At 40.5% G+C, this 19,552-nt stretch overlaps 1 protein-coding gene and 1 long non-coding RNA gene across 2 annotated transcripts in view; both read right to left on the reverse strand.

Moving 5' to 3' along the window:
• Positions 1 to 5,165: 5,165 nt before the first annotated feature.
• Positions 5,166 to 6,439, reverse strand: LOC141012046 (uncharacterized). The gene is made up of 2 exons (XR_012180368.1): positions 6,346 to 6,439; positions 5,166 to 6,133 (listed from the first exon to the last, which is right to left on the reverse strand). It is a non-coding gene; the product is annotated as an uncharacterized lncRNA (long non-coding RNA).
• Positions 6,440 to 7,838: 1,399 nt separating this feature from the next.
• ca14 (carbonic anhydrase XIV) overlaps positions 7,839 to 19,552 on the reverse strand; it is a 30,548-nt gene continuing 18,834 nt past the window's right edge. Inside the window, exons 3-13 of the mRNA XM_073484568.1 lie at positions 16,438 to 16,617; positions 16,039 to 16,184; positions 13,857 to 13,952; positions 13,680 to 13,746; positions 13,297 to 13,454; positions 12,382 to 12,508; positions 11,242 to 11,265; positions 10,934 to 11,018; positions 10,741 to 10,782; positions 9,627 to 9,680; positions 7,839 to 8,424 (exon numbers count right to left, since the gene is read on the reverse strand). Coding sequence (XP_073340669.1) covers positions 8,307 to 8,424; positions 9,627 to 9,680; positions 10,741 to 10,782; positions 10,934 to 11,018; positions 11,242 to 11,265; positions 12,382 to 12,508; positions 13,297 to 13,454; positions 13,680 to 13,746; positions 13,857 to 13,952; positions 16,039 to 16,184; positions 16,438 to 16,617 — 1,097 coding nt within the window. The 3' untranslated portion in view covers positions 7,839 to 8,306. The remainder of the gene's footprint in view (positions 8,425 to 9,626; positions 9,681 to 10,740; positions 10,783 to 10,933; positions 11,019 to 11,241; positions 11,266 to 12,381; positions 12,509 to 13,296; positions 13,455 to 13,679; positions 13,747 to 13,856; positions 13,953 to 16,038; positions 16,185 to 16,437; positions 16,618 to 19,552) is intronic.

Raw genomic sequence — 19,552 nt, forward strand, 5'->3', positions numbered from 1 at the left:
CTGCACAAGTGGGAGTTTGTGCGTGTGATCAGCCTGTAGTAAAGTCACACTTCAGTGGCATTCTCCACTTTATCATCCAGATGACCTCCAGTAAAATCCGCTCACCCCAGTAACCCTGGTAATCCCAGATGTGAACTTGACCCTGGCCTTCCCCACCACCAACTCCGGGAAGTCATTATCACTGGCCTTTACCCTCAGAGGAAGCCACTGGACAAGATGTGCACATGCATGCAGACAAAACTGCCACCAATTACAGTATCTTACTCGTAGGATTTACTTCTGTGTCAGTGGGGGGTAGGACCTCCCGAAGGGGTCGTATGATAAATCTGACAGGTTGAGAGAAGATTGACTGGACAGGAAAGAAACAAAAACTGCTCCATGACACAAAGTGGTGTTCCTTTCTGTAATCTCAACCTCCTACAGCCTCTTAAGAGTTACAGTCTGACGTGCAGCAGTCACTCATGGCTCACAGGCATAAACGGTGTGGAACAACGTTTGCAAGAGAACGTTTCATTTAAGAGGTCACAAAGTTTGTGAGCCACTGCTCTGCACAACAGTTGCTCAACAAACAGCCGCAGTGACACACACACACATTCACAGCCAGCAGTGTGTGCAGCTCTGTGGGGCTGCTGGCACCAGGCTGACCCACCAAACCATGTGGGTTTGATTAGAGCAGAGGAGATGGCAGCATTTAACCTCGTACGTGGAAATGAGAGGCAGAGAGTGTGGGAGAGCAAAGCGCAGAGAGGAGAAGATAAGGAAAAGGGACTTAGGAAACAGAAAGGAGACTGAAAGTTGAATGCATGAGCAGGAGTGTGACCTGGTGTGTTTGTGATATTGTGCATGAACAGTGATCTGTGTAATCACAGCCTTAACAAAACACAGGGGCAAAAGTTCCTTGTTGCACAGCCAGACAAGGCCAGTCTTGTGTGAGTGCTGTAAGTACAGGACACCTCTGCTTTGTCTAAAAAACGTGTGTGTGTGTGTGTGCGCGCGTGTGCATGTGTGTTCTTTTTTCTTTCTTTTCTGTTTCTCTGTCTTCTTTTTATGTCTTTTGTTTTGTGTTATTGCTTTGTTTTTCTCTCTTTCACCCTGTTGTTATTGCTCTTACATTTTCTTTATGCTCTTTCCTCACTTGTCTTGGCTTGTTTAAGTCTACTTCTCCCTCTTGTACTGTGCTGTGTCATACGTGTATGTTGGTCACCTGTATTGAACTATAAATAAATACAATTATATAAAAAAAACAAAAACATGGTTCATTATGAATAAGACGTTCAATACGCACGTAAAAAACCTGTGAAATTAACATGTATTAATGACATTGTGAAGTTTTACTGAATTAGGTTTAGGCATTTAGTTGTGATGGTTAAGATGAGGGCATGTCTGGGTCCTCACAAGTATGGAAGTGAGAGTATGTGTGTGTGCGTGCTCATGCATGGTGTGATTCCCAGCATGCGTGTGTGTGTGTTGAAATCCTCCAGACATTTGTTCCTCATTTATTTTCCTTCTTGGGTAAAATCGTATCTTACAGGAATCAAACAGAAAGAGTCAGACACAAATCATCGCTGCCCACACACATCACGTCACTGTACCTAGGAATTTCTGTCTTCAAAGCATCAGTATATCAGAGTGGACAGTGTGTGTGTGTGCGTGTGTGTGTGTGTGAACATGAGACTAAACCTCCAGATGCCTGGGCAGTTGCACCCAGACGCCTGTATTACTCACACTCTATTCCTTTTGTCCTTCAGCCCCCCTTTCCCAACTCCTAAAATCTCTCTTCCCTCCCCCTCGAGTCTTTGTGGTTCTAATTATCGCGCTCATTTGTTATGAGTCGGTCTGGACGGAGGGAGAGCGAGAGCTGAGAGAGGTTATATTAGGAAGGAGGAGAGCTGAGGACGTGCTGAATCAAGACCAATTTTAAAAAAAAAAGTTTATTTCATCAAACGTAGTTTTAATTTGGTCCCATTTAAGTGTGACCCTTCCTTCTGTTTTGGCACGTTGTCCACTCTGTCGCTGCCACCTACAGCTTAACGAGCCCACAACAGCACTGTAAAACAGCATTGTGTCGGCTGAATGATGCTGAATTGCTCTAACAGGAAGACAGAGGACAACAGAAGGCAGGGGCCGGGAAGAAGAGAGGAGAAAAGGGAGGTCAAGTATGTAAAAAAAGGAAGTGAAGCAGATGGAGATGTTCATGAGAGTACAGTGAGCCAGAGGTGGACGAGAGAAGAGGTGGAAAGCCGAGAAGAAAAACAAGCGCCGGTTCCCATACTTAAACTACTTTTCAACTTGTTTTATGCTCATGTGTTTTGTTTTCCCAAAAAACGCAAAAAACAGTTCAATAAAAGTGCAGCTCTGTTTTTTTTTTGTTACTCCTCCTTCTTCTTGCATCCTCCTGCTGCTCTGCTCCTCCACCCTCCTCTCACTCTGCACTCATTCTTTTATTCCCCCCGTTTTCCTCTCTGACCCGAGTCAATGATTGTTGTTCGCTTTTGCTTTTTCCTCAGCTGTGATTATGTGTGTCAGCAGTCAGTGTTCTTGACTTTGTGCATTTGTACGCATGTGACTGTACCATATGTATGTGTGTGTGAGACCCTATAATGATGTCATGGATCAGGAATGGCTGTAGTTAAACAGAGGTCAACCTCTGATTACTGTTACTGTATGTGACCAGTCTGGCTCCCTGAAGTCTCCACAGCTACCTGAGGGCACGTTAACATAAGTATTTTATTGTTACTTAATTGTCATGAATGGCACTCAGCACACATATCATTCCCTGGTGACTCTGGGCAGAAAACAGAAAAATAACATCAGGTTTAGCTGCGTCCTGTGATTTCTTCATGATCCTATGACTTTGCCAACGGCATGTGAGAAAATGAAAGGATATAAAGTGAATCAGAAATCTGAATTATAAACGTCTCTCTTCACAAGATCAGGGCTGCATTTCTTCCCAAAGGGATCATCTATAAGCTACACTACCAGCTCAGAAACACCAAAGAAGCACCCAAAACATTTTTAACAAACATTTTCAGTGTTGAATTTTAAACACGTGCCCAACTGTACAGTAAAAATAAGTGCCTGCTCGAAGCTTTGGATACTGAAGTTTAATTTCTAATCTTCTTTAGAATTTTGGACTGAATACCAACCCAAAATATCGGTATTTGATGACTTGGGAATGAGACTCAACAATCAACTATCCTTCCCCACTTTTAATTTCAGTCCTAGTATGGAGTTATTTCCACTGGGAATCAAAGCAAATGGATGGAGGCAAAGACAGGAAGGTTCAGTGTCCAGGCAAGAGCATTTTTATAGAACTGGTAAAAAGGTTCCTCCTGCTTTGTGAGGAAATGTGCAGAAGTAACAATACCACAGTTTTGAAATGTTTGCAGCAGTACAAAATGCACAAATGCTGTTGGGCTGATGGGCAGGTCTGGTCCCGGGACTCCTGCTCTGAGTAATAAGTAACTCTTCTGCCATCTAGTGTTGAAAAATAGGTGCTGTCACACCTTCTGCTTCAGATCTGGAACTTTTTTTGGCTCTGATGTTTGGGAGATGTCTGGGCATGTGCAGCTAAGGTGACCTACTGTAACAAATCAAACTATTGTTCTTCGTGTTTATTTCTGTTTGGTGCACACAGCTTTGCGTTACTGCACAAAGAGATCCACTTAAATCCCCGCAGGGTCAGGCGCAGTCACAAGACACGCAAGTTTGTCAAGTGGGAAAACCGTGTGTGTACATTTGTATTTGTGTTTCTGTCTCTGTGAGAACCAGTTTTCCCCAGTGAAGGCCTCTACTTGTTTCAGGGCTTTTTAGGGGTTTAGGAGTTTAGTTTCAGGATAGAGGTAAGTCAAGGTTACCATAAACATTTTAGACAATAGCTAGGAGTCAAGGTTGGGTTAGCAACAAGGCAAAGCAGGTTCACTATGTGGCAGTTAGTTTGTGAAAATTAGCTGTCATTTTTTCAAAATATTGTGGAAAAGTTAAGAAATAATCAAATTGTAATGACCTGAAATTTTGCAGACCATTAAAAGTAGTTTGCCTTGTGGTCCAGGGGAGGGCGCTCTTCAAATTCACACCTGCATAATTATATTAAGGCCCATCTTACAGAGGGGCTAAAGCCTCTTTGAGTCTGTGCTTAATCACCTCACCTCAGACTTATCACTTCATACTGACTATTACATACACAAAGTACAGAGATAAGCAGAATCAGGGGCTCAGTTGGGGGTCATAGCTTATTTGTGCTGGGTTTATCCAGCCTTTTAAAGGATTACATCTCAAAGGATTAAAAGTCAGGGTCAAGGAGTAGGGAATTAATCAATGAAGGCCGCCAGCATTGATAAACATGCAAGAACTTTTTGTATTAAAAAGAGAGAGAGAGAGAGAGAGAGAAATAAAAATAATTCATACCTGTGTGTGTGTGTGATAGACTAATGAGACTGGTTGATTCGTAGGCTCAAATATTGGGTGTGTAAACATTTACAAACAGCTGATTCTGTGTGCTGACAGTCTCAGCATGAGAGGACAGCAGAATAATCAGTGTGTGTGAAGTTGTCAGGTGTGGTCTTAATATAACAAATGCATTAGGCTGCCTGTCAAAAAAAAAGCATCCGGTAAAGCACAGCTGGGTCTGTTACTTCTGTCCTACAGTTTCTGTGGCGTGTCTATATGCACGTGATGAGTGTTCAACAAGACAAACCCTGAAACAGAATCCTCGCTTGCTGTTTGTAAATGTGAGTCACTGCCCTCCCAATACTAGTCATCGTGGTTTTGCCCTGGAAACTTTGACACAGAGTTGGCTCTGGTGGAGTGTGTATTTGAACAACCAATTCACATGAGCTGTGAGTCCTCAAATTTAGTCTTATGTTGATACAGGTGGCATATTGAGAGTTCTGTCTTGATGTCTTTTCAGATTAGAGTCTTGTTTGTCTATTATGGATTTGATGTGTACATATTCAATCTATTGTAATTGTTCTTATTTTGTGTGTTTTTTATTGATATTGATGTTTATTCTTGATGTTTTCTTTTATCTCATTTGTGTACGGTGTCCTTGAGTGTCCAGAAAGGCGCCTTCTAAATAAAATTTATTATTATTATTATTATCTAGCTTTAAAAACAGGTTTAAGTTTTTCACATTTGATGCACAGAGAAGAAAATGGACTGGAAAGTTCTGTAGGTGAATCTTTTTTTTAATCAATGCAATGAAATCCCCCTTGTATGGCAATTTTAAATATAAAATACATGCAAGACTGAAAATGACTTGAATTCAGCATCAGATCTGTAATTTTAAATGAATTGAGCTGCCATTAGAGCACCAACTCTCTCATTATCTCTGAGATGCATTCACACAAGAACACTCATAATTACACAGGCACATGCATATAGTTGTAGGAACTTTTCATACAAAAATACGTATTTAAAAATTTTAAATTCTTCCCTTGATATACTGGTGATTTAATACTGTTTTAAAAACTTTTCAAAAGCAAAACATCCTCTGATAAAAAGCTGAATTGTCACATCCAATCCCTCAAATTGAAAAAAGTCAGTAGCCATAAATAAAAACAAGAGGAACAGATAACAACCAGAGCCACGTCATTTTAAAGCTGGGAGCGTGATCAGAAATGCGTGTGTCCTGGCAGGCTCTGGCATTGTTATTTGGTTTTAAATTCTCAGGGTTTCCCTCGAAATGGACCGGCAGACACTCATTTTCCAGCACCTCACAGGCCAGGATCAGATGTTTGGTTTCCTCTCGGATGCTCCTGATGCCGCACGTCCCCGGTTCACTCCTCACCGTGACAAAAGTAAAAGACTGCTGGCTGATGCACAGGTTGTCCTTGTGCGCCTTCCCCCCATTGCTCTTGCACACATCCTTTACCTTGTCCAGGTCTTTGGGACTGAGGAAGGACTGGGTGGGTCTGTCACAGCCCGTATGTTCCTTGATGTACTTCATCCATTGGTTCTGGTCAAGAGAAGTGGGAGTGCCAGGGGGAATGTGGCGTTTGAGGAAGGTTCTGAAGCCATTGTTCCATTTGGAGCGCTGGCAGGGAGCGTCGTTTTTAGCAAATGCTTGATGACCCAGCAGGAGACAGACGCCGAGAGAGAGAAAAGCCCTGAGGGTAGCCATTACCCAGCAGTCCTAGAGTGAAACAGAGGCTTTAAAGAACAAACACTACACTTTACAGCCTTTTTCTGTCTTACTTAATACATCACTGGAAAAGTTAGACAGTAAAAGTAAACAGTGTCTGCACTAGAGCAGAGTTTGTCAGAGTCACAGCTGTGTAGTTTTTTAAAAACACGAAACCAGCAGAGGATGTAGACAACAGCTGCTTGATAAGAGAACTTCCCTACCTTGTTTTGGCAGTAGTCGAGGCGTCTGTAAGTTTCAAATGACCTAAAAGGTCCAGATGTGGGATTTTTCTTCTGTACTTCTGTTGCGGTAGCTGATTTCACTTCCTGTGTGAGAGGGAGTGGCCTGACCTGTGTGTGTATTGCTTAAATCCGTCCACTTGGCTGTGCTTTAGAGCAGCCGTCATGGTCAGACGTGATCCAGTTACAGCTATAAATACCTGTTAAAGGCTCAGTGAGCTTATTTTTGTAGTCTCACTGTTTGTGTATGTCGCCTTCAGCTCTGCTGTTTGTCTTTTTACAAATGGTAGCTTTAATATATGTGTGACCTTGTTTAGGTCATGAGGAGCCTCAAAAAAGACTCAGTGATGTGGCTTCATTATTGAGAGACGTGGTAAAGTACTGACATAAGTACCTGTATGTTCACTTAATTTGCTACTGTAAATATAGCCTACAATAATTTATGACTTGTACAGTATAATAATAATATAAATATATAGTATGTCTGCTAAAACAGAGAGATCAAAATAATGGTAATTTACATTTAGATTTACATTCATCTTCTTATGCCACTTATGTATTCATATTATCCAATATAAAAATATTAAAATTGCTTTTGGTTTAATTATAAAGGCCAAAATACAAAGTGGTCAAATACATTTGACAGTTAAGATACATGTTTACAAACTGTTCATATGGTTATTTTATTTACTGCAGTTTAATTGGTTTAACAGCAGACCAACAACGCTTTCATAAGTAAAATGAAAGTATAGAGAGCTTACTCTTTGTCTTGTCTGATTTCTCTGTCTGTCCTTGTTCACAACAACCAGGTGTCGTATTCCTCAGCAAATACATTCAAATATATTATCAACACACACGAAACGGAGAAATAAATAGCCAATAAAACATACATAATTTACCGCCTCCTCCTTCCTGCTGGCCTGACCCTTCTTTTTTAATATGCAATTAATGATTTGCCCTAATTTAGCAGTCTTCAACCCATAAATGAAATATTTGCACAGTTTATTTTAATTTATGATAAAGTTTCTGGGACACAAAGACTGTTTAATGTTGACACAAATTAAATTCTGGCATCAAGTAAGAGTCTCTCCAAAGTCTCATGAAGTAACTTAATCCAAACTGATCTTCACTTGGACTGTGACCAAAAAATAACAAATAACATCAGTAACTGTCTTGAACCTTTAAAATTGTTACTAGATTCTTTACTAGACTGCTTGAGAGAATTCAGATCTCACAATGAAGAAATCAAAGCGAGGGAGGTTACTGTTCAAGTATTTTAATGAGGTGCCCATGTTGATGAGTTATTTACAGCAAACAATCAATCAGACAAAGATGATATATGGCACCATTTCCTAATAGAATGAACACGTGCATAAATATAACTCAACCATGTACAACATAATGTGCTAAACTGAGCTCAGAGCTGTAATATTTGGACAGCTTCAGTTCATACTAAACACTTTAAATCCCTTAAGACCTTCATGAGAGATTTCTAATTCATTTGATAGGACCTCCTGTGTGTTTTAAAACCAAACTGTCCAATTTGTGTCACTTGGGGCAAAAGAAAATAATATTACATTGTGAATTAATTCACAGGTAAACATTTCATGACTCTATTACATTTCATACAGTGCAGAGTGCTTCAAGGCAGGATGAACAAGAAGAAATTACAGCCAAACATGTGAAACAAAAAAACAACAGAATATATCATACAAAGTATTTACATGAACCAATCATGCATCCCAAGCACTGCGAGAGCAAACATACTACTCAGAGCCAGCAAGCTGACGTGTTTCAACCAAGTGCTTCACGTACAAACGGAAAAAAAATGTCTCATACCAAGTCTGCCAACATCACTGAATTTAAAATACTGAGAACATTTAGTGATCAGGGCAGCAGGTGATTTGTCCTGTGTCCAGTTTACTATAGAAAACTTTCTTGTGCTAGGGCTCAGTCTGAGGAGACAGAGACGGTGACGGTTCCTCTTTCTTTTCTCCGTCAGCGGTCGTGTTCAGAGCCACATCTTGTTTTTTCTCTTTTGCTTTCTCTGGCTCCTTCATCCTGAAACATCAAGAGGAAAAGTCATTCCTACATTCATCCCCATATTCTGCAAGCTCACCGTCAGTGTAGTTGGTTATGTTCTCCAGCAGAGGTCCTTACTGTATATGTTAAAGAATACATGGAAGCTTGTGCATACATTTAGGGCTCTACTGTGCTATAAAAGAACTAAACGCCCTAAATGTTGTTCAGTTACCACCATAAGATGAATTAAACACAGAAAGTCTTCACTTTGATGTGTTATATGATAATTAAGTGGGCAAATAACTACAAATGGGAAGTGTTAATGTGGATGTGGCTCTATCACAGTTTTGAACTGTGAACATCTCTTCATTAGCAGCGACTATTCTTATATAGTTTTTAGTTGTTTTGCCAACATTTTTCATGCTTCAGCTGTGAAGGAGCAGAAAGTGTCATTCAGTGAACATTGCAGGTTACACTGTACATGCACTGTATCAACAGCCAGCTGATGATTAAAAGATCATTACCGGCCGAGACCGGTCTGCTAAGTCGTCCTCCTGGATCCATACTCTTCACATATAATTTATATTATTTCCTTATATCAGATATTCTCTCAATGAAATTTGTACTTTGAACTTTGATTTTGTTGTTCTGTTCTCTACATGCGACATATATTGCATGTCTGTCCGCCCTGGGAGAGGGATCCCTCCTCTCTGGCTCTTCTCAGGTTTCTTCAATCTTTTTTTCCACCAGTTAAAAGGGTTCCTTTTCAATTTGGCATGTTTTTCCTCACACGAATCGAGGGTCTAAGGACAGAGGATGTCGTTCACTGAGCCCACTGAGGCAATGTGATTATGATTTTGGGCCATGTAAATATAATTGATTTGATTTGATTTACTACCACAGTGTAGTAATGTAGCTATGACTTCTGAGAAGTTTTGGTTTGGAATATCAACATGTCGACGGGCGTCATGGTCTCCAGTTTTTATTTGTATCTAACGATGTTAATGAACTTAAGTACAGACAACACTGTAAGAACTCCCTTTAAGTTTCTAAAGTAATAAATAAATATATACAGTACTATTTTCCTCACAGTGTGTTGAAGTTCTTTCAGCACTAATTCTCTAATAGAGGTGTTAAAGTCTAGCCCTAGAGGATGAGTCACTATGAATGGGTGGTTAAAGCAAAGGGATGTGGTCAGGTTTCTAACTCTTAGAAGTCAAAGTGAAGGTTTTGAAGGTGACCTTGGCATGGGAGCAGGCCGGTTACTGGGCAGGACGTCCCAGCTAGAGGTAGAGCTGTCGCAGATCAAAAGACAGAATCACATGACCAAAAACAGAGAGAAAGTATTGGGTTTAACATTTCTCATTAGATAGAAGGGTTGGAGTCATTTTTAAGTAATTGAACAGGGCTGATTGATATTATGAAAGCCAGGGGTTCCCAAAGGACGACATATAGTAGGGGCCCCTGAAGACTCTTTCACAAGGATCCACACAAATGAGGAGCATCATGACTTCACCTGCCAACCGCATCACTGCGCAGAAGGAAGCGTGAATCTACTCATGGACAAGAAGCTAATGTTTGTGACTGTAATGTTAGCTGGCTTCATTAGCATAGTTAGCTAGCCTCTTTTCCATGAGTATATGCACATTTCCTTTTATGTGGCGAAACGGTTGGTAGTTGGCTGCACTGCTCACACCAAAACAATCTAGATCAATAAACAGCAATATGGGTAAGAGGTAAAAACTATATTTTAGATTTTTTGGGTGAGCTATCCTTGAGATAACACAAACTGGTAACTTATGTGAACTTTGGGAACCCCTGGTCAAAGTAGTGTAAAGGTTAAATCACTGGCTGGTGGGAGACAGAAGGAAACCCACCACATACTTTCATTAATCCGTGGTAATCATGGGAGAAAATAATAAGCGTGTTATGAAACAGCCATGTTATTGCAGCAGAGGTCAGGTAATCAGATTACCCTTAGCGCTGATCTTGGGGGTCCCTTTAAACTTTTATGGTGAAACCTTACAAAGAGGATTATACATTTACTGACATCTCCATCAGAGTCCAACCAACAAGGCTAATACCAATATAGCTGTCATAAACACACATAAGCCGTGTCAATGCCATGTGACAGAGACTTATTTCTATCAGGTTTTTAACATAAATCTGAAATCTCTTCTTCAACTTTAATTTCTTAACAAATAGAATGGTAAAATGTTTTTTGTTTGGTGGTTTTAATCCAAGATCTGTGCTTAAGGATGTCGGTCAAGCACAAAAAAAAGAAAAAAAAACAAAAATACAACACTGTCAGTGTTAGTTGTGCATCCTTGTCAGTACTGAGATCAGGTAAACCACCTGTTTACCGCGACTGTTTCACGGTGGAGGAGTGTAAAAAATCTGCCAAAAGATAGGAGATGGAGAATGAGAAGAAGAAGCTGGATACTTCGGCAGTGACGGCTCCCTCTAGTTCTGCAGATCGCCTGGTTAAACTAGAAACAACAGCAGACTGGTGGCCGACATGACCGACCGACAGAGTAAAGCTTCTTACCGTATCGTCTTCACGATGAAGCGAATGATCACTGCCAGACCTACACAGCCACACATCACTCCTATTACTATAGCTGTGACTTCACCTGCAGAAGAAAGAGACACGGAAAGGCGTGACACATCAGAATCAGCACAGTTAGATTATGGTCGATACTGCACAGTTGAAATATAACGAAAGGTAAAGTATGAGACGGAATGATAGAGATGAGGAAGCCTCCAAAAATACAGCAATGACCCAGAGCAGTTAAATCATTTAGTACAGGTACTTTGTTTGTTACAGAGACATGCAGGAAAGTCACATGTTCTTACCAGAAGAGAGCTCCTTCCCTGATTCTGCAACAAACAAAAGATGGAATAAATAATTAAAACATCACAGTAAATTTGATCTTTCTGTCTCACAGTTTTTACACATTGATTTGTTGGTTTATCTGAGCAGAATCTGCTGTTCAGCCATTTGAAAATGTTATGTCTGGCCAGTCTTTCTGCCTTTGACAGCAGTGCTGATATCACAGGCCTTCCAGTTCAGTCACTCACTACAATGAGCACTTCACACAAATTCTTTCTCCTTTGTCTTTGTCTACCACTCTGTCTCCCTCTTCCACCTCTCTGTGTCTCTTTTCCCTCTCCCTTTTTTCTCAGTTAGACTCGCGTGATAACAATGCAGTCAGTGTTTCTTTTTTGCAAATCTGTTTCTCTAATCAGCTCGCAAACAAACACTGCTCCCCCGTGCTTTGCCACCGCTTCGCCACTATTTCAGTCTCTCTCTATTCCTGCCTTCCAAAGGCCTCAGACAAAGTCACCAGTAATCCTTAATATTCCCACATTTCTCTCCACATTCCACTTTTTGCTCGCTGCATGGATTGTGCTAATTGCTAGCTTTGGTCTGCATGGCCACCCACTGGCTTGATATTGTGGGTTGCATTATGAGCAGCGTGCTGGCATTACAATCCAATAATGCCGAAGTGTTTCTTGCGGTTAAACACTGGAGCTCACAGCAGTTCGTCTGTGACCTTTTGTGACTTCTCATTTGTGCAGTCTCAAAGAACATACTAATCACATATTCAGTGATGGAAAGTACATTTTCTCAAGTACTTCAGTACAAATTTGAGGTACATGCACTTAACTTGAATATTTTCTTTTCATGTCACTTTGTCTTCATTACATTTATCTGACACTATGTACATTTACATTTATCTGCATTTATATTTGTTATAACTTAAACTGTAGTTTATACAAGTAGAGCTGAAACAATTAACTGATTGACAGAAAATCAATTGGCAACTAATCTGCTTATTTTAATACAATTGTATGATGATAAAATCATGTATTATTTTTAATAATGTCAATTTATCTTCTGATTGCTAACACATTTGTTTGTCTTTTATGTCAGAGGTCAACACGGCCGAGTGGTTGTCGTTTTTTTGTACTGACGCAGGTTGTCTGTCTAACCTGCACTGAAGGAGGCGAAGACGACCCTGTGGTTGAGCGGCTGCGTGGCCCGGTAGTTGTCCTGCAGCAGCATCCTGTCTGTTTCTTCAGCTTTACTTGAGTAAAGTATTGTCTCCAACCTCAGCAGCTGTAGAGGAGAGGCGAAAGAAGAAGTTAAAAAAAACAGTTACACTCTAGCCTAAAATATAATGTTACATAAATCAAAAAGAAATTCTGCATCAATGTAATTACCCTGACACTATGACAAACACAACTAATGTATTGGAGTAGTGATTCACTGTGCTTATCAATAATTTTATTTTGAGTACAAATCATTTCACATAACTTCATCCTGTAAATGAAAAATGCAGCTATTTTTTATGATGCCAAAAAAATCATAAAAAGTAACAAATGTAAAAAAAAAAAAATGTTGTAAGCTGAAGGCAACCACCAAAAAAATAAATAATTAAATTGCAACAAATCTACAATGCCAGTTGTGCAAGGGAACGAATAAGACAATTCTCAGTTAATCTGCAATCACTTCTTACAACAACACAAGATCATTAATTTTAGAAATTGGGAAACTATATGCTGTCTGGTGAAAAGATAACAGAGCGCAGACGCTCTAGAATATAATTTATGAGGCCAATAATTAGCGATTGTAGGTTGAAACAGACGAATAATTTAGTGATTATCTTTAACTTCTGTTTAAGCATCACTGCTTTGGTTTGGATATGTTGATTGTGTAGAGAAGGAAAATATGTCTATGTAGGTCCAATACAAAGTTAAGTGTATCTTCTACAGCTTGATGTCAGTTTTTTATCTTTTCTGTGCATGTTGGGTGAGTTTTTCTTACAGAATGATCAAAATCAATGTCTGCATGCCAGGTGCACATGTAAGATCAACTCAAGATGAGTGTCAGTGTCTCATCTTCACCTGTGCCTTTGAGATTTGAACCCTCTCATGAAACACCGTCCAGATCACACTCTGGTAGCAGGGCGGCGTTGTTAGGGAGCCGTTGTAGCGATAGTAGCGTCCCAGATCGTTGGGGAGCAGAGACTCGACGTCAAAGGCTGGGATCAGCGCCTTCTGATCTGCCAGTGGGTGTAAGGAGGAGAAAAAAGAAATATTACGTGAGGTCTTTGAGATACTCTTACTTCAGACAAGTATCATCACATTTTTGTTTGTAGCAGCACACAGAAGTAAGACGAAAAAGAAAAGAAAAGATTCATTCCATTCACTCACCTTTTAAAACGTTGATTTAGAATAAAACACACATTCATAAATCACTCGATAATATATAAAGACAGTAGACTTACCGGCATGTCTGACGCGGCTCAGGTAGTTAAGGATGCTGTTGAATGCCGGATTAGACTCCTCACCTGTCTGGGAAGCCAAAACTTCAGGCTTAAATGTTTTTATAATGACTAATTTGAAGTCTTTCACAATGTTGTGTATTGCTCCTGTTTATTACGAGGTAGTATTGTTTTTATTACCACAATGAGAATCCCTAAAACAGCCAAGCCGTCGCTCTGAGTCATGGCTGCGGACATGTTGGGGTAGAGCTCGGAGTTGTAGTGCACCACATGCAGCTGGAGAGAAGAATAACGCTGTTAGAGCAGGAAAGACATCCCGGTTCCTCCTCATGACAGCCGAGGGTTAAAAAAAGACAACGAGAGGGAAAGACTGGGAGAGAGCGGGCTGCGTGCGAACTCAGCTTTCCTACCGAAGGGTATGACTGAAGAAAAATAAAGAGACTGATGTGAACGAGAAAGAGCTTAATTGTCTCATTATGTAATGACACCACTCATGCATGACAGGTTCCTTTTTTTTTTTTTTGCTAATATCCAACCCTGGAAGAGTTTGAATATAAATACCTCAGCGCTGGGATAGGACTCACATTCAAATATGATATAGATAATATCGACATAAAACTGTCTTTTTATGTGTTGCTGAAGCTGTTTCTCCTTTCTATGGATTGTGATGATGTGATTTATAAGCATCCCTCTGCTTCTACTTTTGACCTCTTGGATGCTGTTTATCTTTCTGCTCTTAGGTTTATAACTGGTGATGTTTATTGCACTCATCAGTGCGTCTTGTATGAAAAAGCTTCTCTGTCCAAGAGATGTGACAGTTACGTATAACTCAGTTTCACAAACCCGTTTACTGACTTTAACTGCATGTCCCTCGAATTCGTACTGAACTTGGGACATCTGCTTTTAGTTTCCATGTTCGGACTACTTTTACAAAAGCACCTGGTCAAGCATTCAGCTTTTGTTTTTTAAAATAGTAATCCTTTCATCAACTCTGCATTATTTGTGTCCTTTTAATCTGCTTATATTCCGTCACGACTCTTCCTCTCCAACTGCTCACTCCTGAAGGAACTGGTGTGTTGGCGTACCTGGTTGTGACAGATGGACAGGAAGAGATGCTGAGACGGCTAACCTTTCATCCTTGCTACATTTTTTCTTCACTCTTTTTACATCTTTTCTCCTTATTCAGTCACTTACAAGTTTAATATCGTCCTTGCTTTGGGTGTTTTTAATTTCTTTGAATCAACAGGAATCTAACCCTAAACGTTCCCGTCTGTTGCTTCTCTGTTTCCTCTCTCAGCTACTCTACCGGACCTGAGCTCATTGTTTCTATCCCTATCCCACGCCAAAACAGAGATCCTAGCTCACTCAGCTTGTGTGTGTGAGACAGAAATAAAGTATGAAGTAAAAAGAAAGATATAACCACGGAAGATAAGTATAGCAAAAATGAAAGAAAGGGACTCAAATTTCTTACCCTCAGCCCAAGATTATAAAATAAAAAGCCAACAACACGTTTGGGAAAAATACTGATTATAATAATGATTAATCAATGATCAAAACAGTTGCTGACTAATCAATTAAACAACTAATTCTTGCAGCTCTGCGCATCACAAACAGAATATAATTTTTAAAGTAATTTTCAGGGCACAGCTGGGCCTATTTGATCACAGTAATGTGAACAGAAAATTGAGAGATGTATCTACCATCAGGCTTTCACAGTCTTTCTTTACTTTGCATGAATATAAACTTTCATCTCAATACAACAGAGGCTTCCTGGAGATACTTTATCTCCACCTTGTGTGTAGGTGTGCGCATGTCCAGTAGAAATGTATTTATAGACTGCTAAAATCTGCAGAGTAATCCATTTTTAATTTGCTGTTAATGGCTTAATTAAATCTCCCTTATCCTTAAAAGTTAGAAGGTTAAATGTATAAACATCCTAACATTATACACTCACATGTCCCTCTTTTGGGGATTAAATATTGTATGTTGATTAAAATGTGTACTATAATTCAGGCTTATTCTAATTGTTCTACCTACACAAATGTCACCTCATTAATGTGATAGTATTAAAAATGTTTTTATTCTCTTCTCCATAACAATGAACAGAAAATAGATTTATGTGGATGCAGGCCACTCCTGGGATTTTTGACCTTGTGAATCTTTATTCAGAGTGACTTCTTCTTCCATTTAAATAACATCAGAATTTTTATAATCGCAAGAGCTATTCTCCGACTTAATCTGTTTTTATAAAATGTTAACCTTCTTAGAAAACTATGATCATCACACTATTTGACCTTGACCTACCATTGCTCAAGTCACGACTGAGCATGGCTGTAATTTGTCTTGCTGTGTTTAAACATACCTCTGCATCTGCACTCAGTCCGTTAATGGTGTGCTCGCTGCCCCCATGACTTGGCCCGCCGCTGCCCCAGTGGAGGTGCATTTGCACAGCTGTGAAGAGCCAGGGCAGCCCCGCCAGTCCCATCCATTCTGGCAGCTCGATCACCACTGATTGAGCGAACAAAGCAAGAGAAGAGATGCCTCTTTGTGTTTGACTTACAGGAAAAAGAACAAAATACCAGGCAGGCATATGACAAGATTTTTTCTTTAAAATGACAAAAAATCCTAAATATGAACTGAATTTATTATTGGAAAATAAAGAGTTCGCTGCCAGGTTACAATTTAGGGCGGTGCAGTATAAACAGATCAACCGTAAGGCTGCTGGGATACCTGGAAGAGGACAGCTGGCTGCCATATTTACCTGTGTGTCCGTTATTGTACATAGTGAGGGGCTTGTTGCCGTGCTGACTGTAGCCCAGCGGGGTCAGAGGGACCAGACTGGGGTCATATTTAGTCTGCGTGGTGACCACATCAACGGGGGACTGAGAAGTACCACCGCAGTCAGGGAAATACTGCGACCACTCAGTCTGACCCACCAAGCCTTTGACAAGAGAAAAGACAGAAACAATTAAAGCTGCAAGCAGCGATGAACGGGCCCTCGCAGTCCACGCGCGTCGGGGCGTGCTGCTGTCGCGGCATGCTGCCGTCGTTACATGCTGCTGTCGTTACATGCTGCTGTCGGGGCTTGTTCATGCAACAACTTCCGTTGAGGAATCAAAAGTGAAGGCAGTCAAGTTGTTACTTAGTCATTTAGCAATAAAAGCGCCCCCTATTGGCCGATTTGCACCAAATTTGTCAGAAATCGTCATGTGGCCATGGAACACAACTGGGAAAAGTTTTGTGTTAATCAGACTGTATTTCATCAAGATACACAAGAATTTTATTTGGTGCAAAAAAAGACCTAGGCTAAGATACAGTTTTCTTAGTCTGCCTGCCAAACGTGGTGGCTTAGCAGCTCCGTCATTTTCATTGTACCAATTGGCCGCACAGTTTAAATATCTTGTGGAATGGTTCATACAGGACCCTAACTCTACTTGGCTCAGTTGTGAATCAGCCTCTTTAGATAGAATCCCCCTGCGCAACCTGTTATATATTTCCCCAGAAATCCAGGCAGGTCAGGAAATTAGAAGGGTACAATAATTGTTTTTCGTTATTAACCCCTCTTCATGATAACCCAGACTTCCCACCTGGCCTTCGGGCTGGTCTCGCTGATTGGAGCCGCAGAGGCATCAAAGTAGTTAGGGACATGGTTCAGGGTGGCTCGATCCTCTCATTTCAGCAAGTTAAAAACAAGTTTGGTGTCACCAATGGTGACTTTCTTAAATATCTGCAGGTTCGGAATTTTATCCTGTCCAAGTCAAAAGTGTTCTCTGGGGGACTTGCCATCTCTCCTATAGAGACTCTATTGGTGGATAATTTACAGCTTAAATTCTTTACCAAACGGCTTTATGGCATACTGTGCGGCTTCAAGGAGGACAACTCCTATAAAGTGAAAGGCAAATGGGAATCTGACCTAGGTACTACAATAGAACCAGAGGACTGGGATGCCCTGTGTAACCAGCCAACCAATGTCTTAGCATCTAATTCAGCCTGGGAGAGGCAATTCAAGATTTTACATCGACTATATATTACTCCTGAGGTCAGACACAGAATGAATCCTGCCATATCAGATCTTTGTACTAAATGTCAGTCTGCCGTTGGCTCATTTTTTCATTGTTTGTGGAGCTGCCCCCATGTCCAGCAGTTTTGGATCATAATTGCTCAACAGCTTGATAAGATCTTTAAGCGCCCTTTACATCTGGGCGCCAGGACTTGTTTGCTGGGTCTGACTGCTGAGTTACCTGCCGATCTTCCTAACACAAAACTATTGCATATTCTGTTACACTGTGCCCGGAAGTGTATTCTACTCACGTGGATCACTGATAAAGCCCCAACCCTAAATCAGTGGTTGTGTACAGTGACAAACATCATCCCTTTTGAAGCCTATTCTACAGCCTTAAAGGACAAACCCTTTACATTCTACAGGATTTGGGACTCTTTCTTTGACTACTTGGGAGCTGCTAAAGCCCAGAGGATGAAATCAGGACTGATGGATTTGGCCTGGAGGGGGGGTGGGAAATAGCATCACCTGTCTTGTTGATGATGCGTATATACGGCATCCCAGATGTAGAGTCCGCTTTCCACTACATGCTCCCTGAAACTCTTGTTTTATTTATTTATTTATTTTTGCCTTTTTGTTAGTTTGTCCGTTTCTTATTTGATTTCAATGTTGGTCTCATTTCTTATTGTTTTTAGTTGCCTGTTTTTGCCTTGTATTGTTTCGGTGGTGTACTTGTCCGTTTCTGTCTTTTATGTGCTTTGTAAAACTTGTTCAATAAAAATATGTTGGAAAAAAAAAAAAAGATACACAAGAATGTCTGTTTGACCACAATGTGCAGGAAATTGTTGATTTATATTTTGGGCGTTCTGTGGACTAGCACATTTCTTTTAATAACTTTTTATCAGGAGGGTCAACAGATGCTGCGTGCAAAGTTTGGTGCAAATCGGAGAAATTGTCTGGGAGGAGTTCGAAAATGTAGGTTTGCGACATTTTGCGCATTTGCGAATGGAAATTTAGCGCAAAAGTGGGTGCGGCCTACATCATACAATTCAGGTGAATTCAGGGAACACGTAGATATAAGGTTTAACAATGTCTGACAAATTATGTGGGAGTTATTAGTCAAAAACTGCTTTGTGTTGATAATAGCGCCACCTGCTGGTGATTTTTGGTGTGTGAGTTACAGATGCCAGTCTATACCACCCCAATCAGTTTCATATCCATAAGTGTTATGGTGTGGGCACAGTGGCAATTATAAAATGAAACTGCCACCAGAGCGCCACCTAGTGTCAGATCGGTAAGACCTTCGTCAGTTGTCCTCAGGAGGCCATTGGCAATGAGTGTACCAAGTTTTGTGTTCATCCGACCAACCAATGTCGAGATATAAAATACTTCAATTTAAATAGCGCCACCTAGTGGTCATCGGCCAAAATTTCGCACAGAGCATTTGGGGCTCATGAGCAAGTAGTATCCTGAGTTTGACGTCATTCGGACAGACCAATGTGGAGATATGCAACACTTCCTGTTTGGAACGAAATCTGCAGGAAGTAGTTATTTAATAACTTGAGTATTGTTTGGTATAGCAAAGTTCTTTTAATAACTTTTTGTCAGGAGCGTCCACAGATGCTGTGTGCAAAGTTTGGTGCAAATCGGTGAAATTGCCTGGGAGGAGTTCGAAAAAGTAGGTTTGCAACATTTTGCGAGCTAGCGAAAAAAACGGTAGGCGGGCCCTAATAATAATAATAATAATAATAATAATAATCATTCGAAAAATAGGGCCCTCGCAGGTTCCCTGCTCGGGCCCTAATAAACCAAAACCAAACCAAACAAAAACCAAAGTCCCCCGATAACATTGAGGATACATTAGGATCTTGAGTAA

The sequence above is a fragment of the Pagrus major genome, chromosome 17 (assembly GCF_040436345.1).
Source record: "Pagrus major chromosome 17, Pma_NU_1.0".
Classification (NCBI taxonomy): domain Eukaryota; kingdom Metazoa; phylum Chordata; class Actinopteri; order Spariformes; family Sparidae; genus Pagrus; species Pagrus major.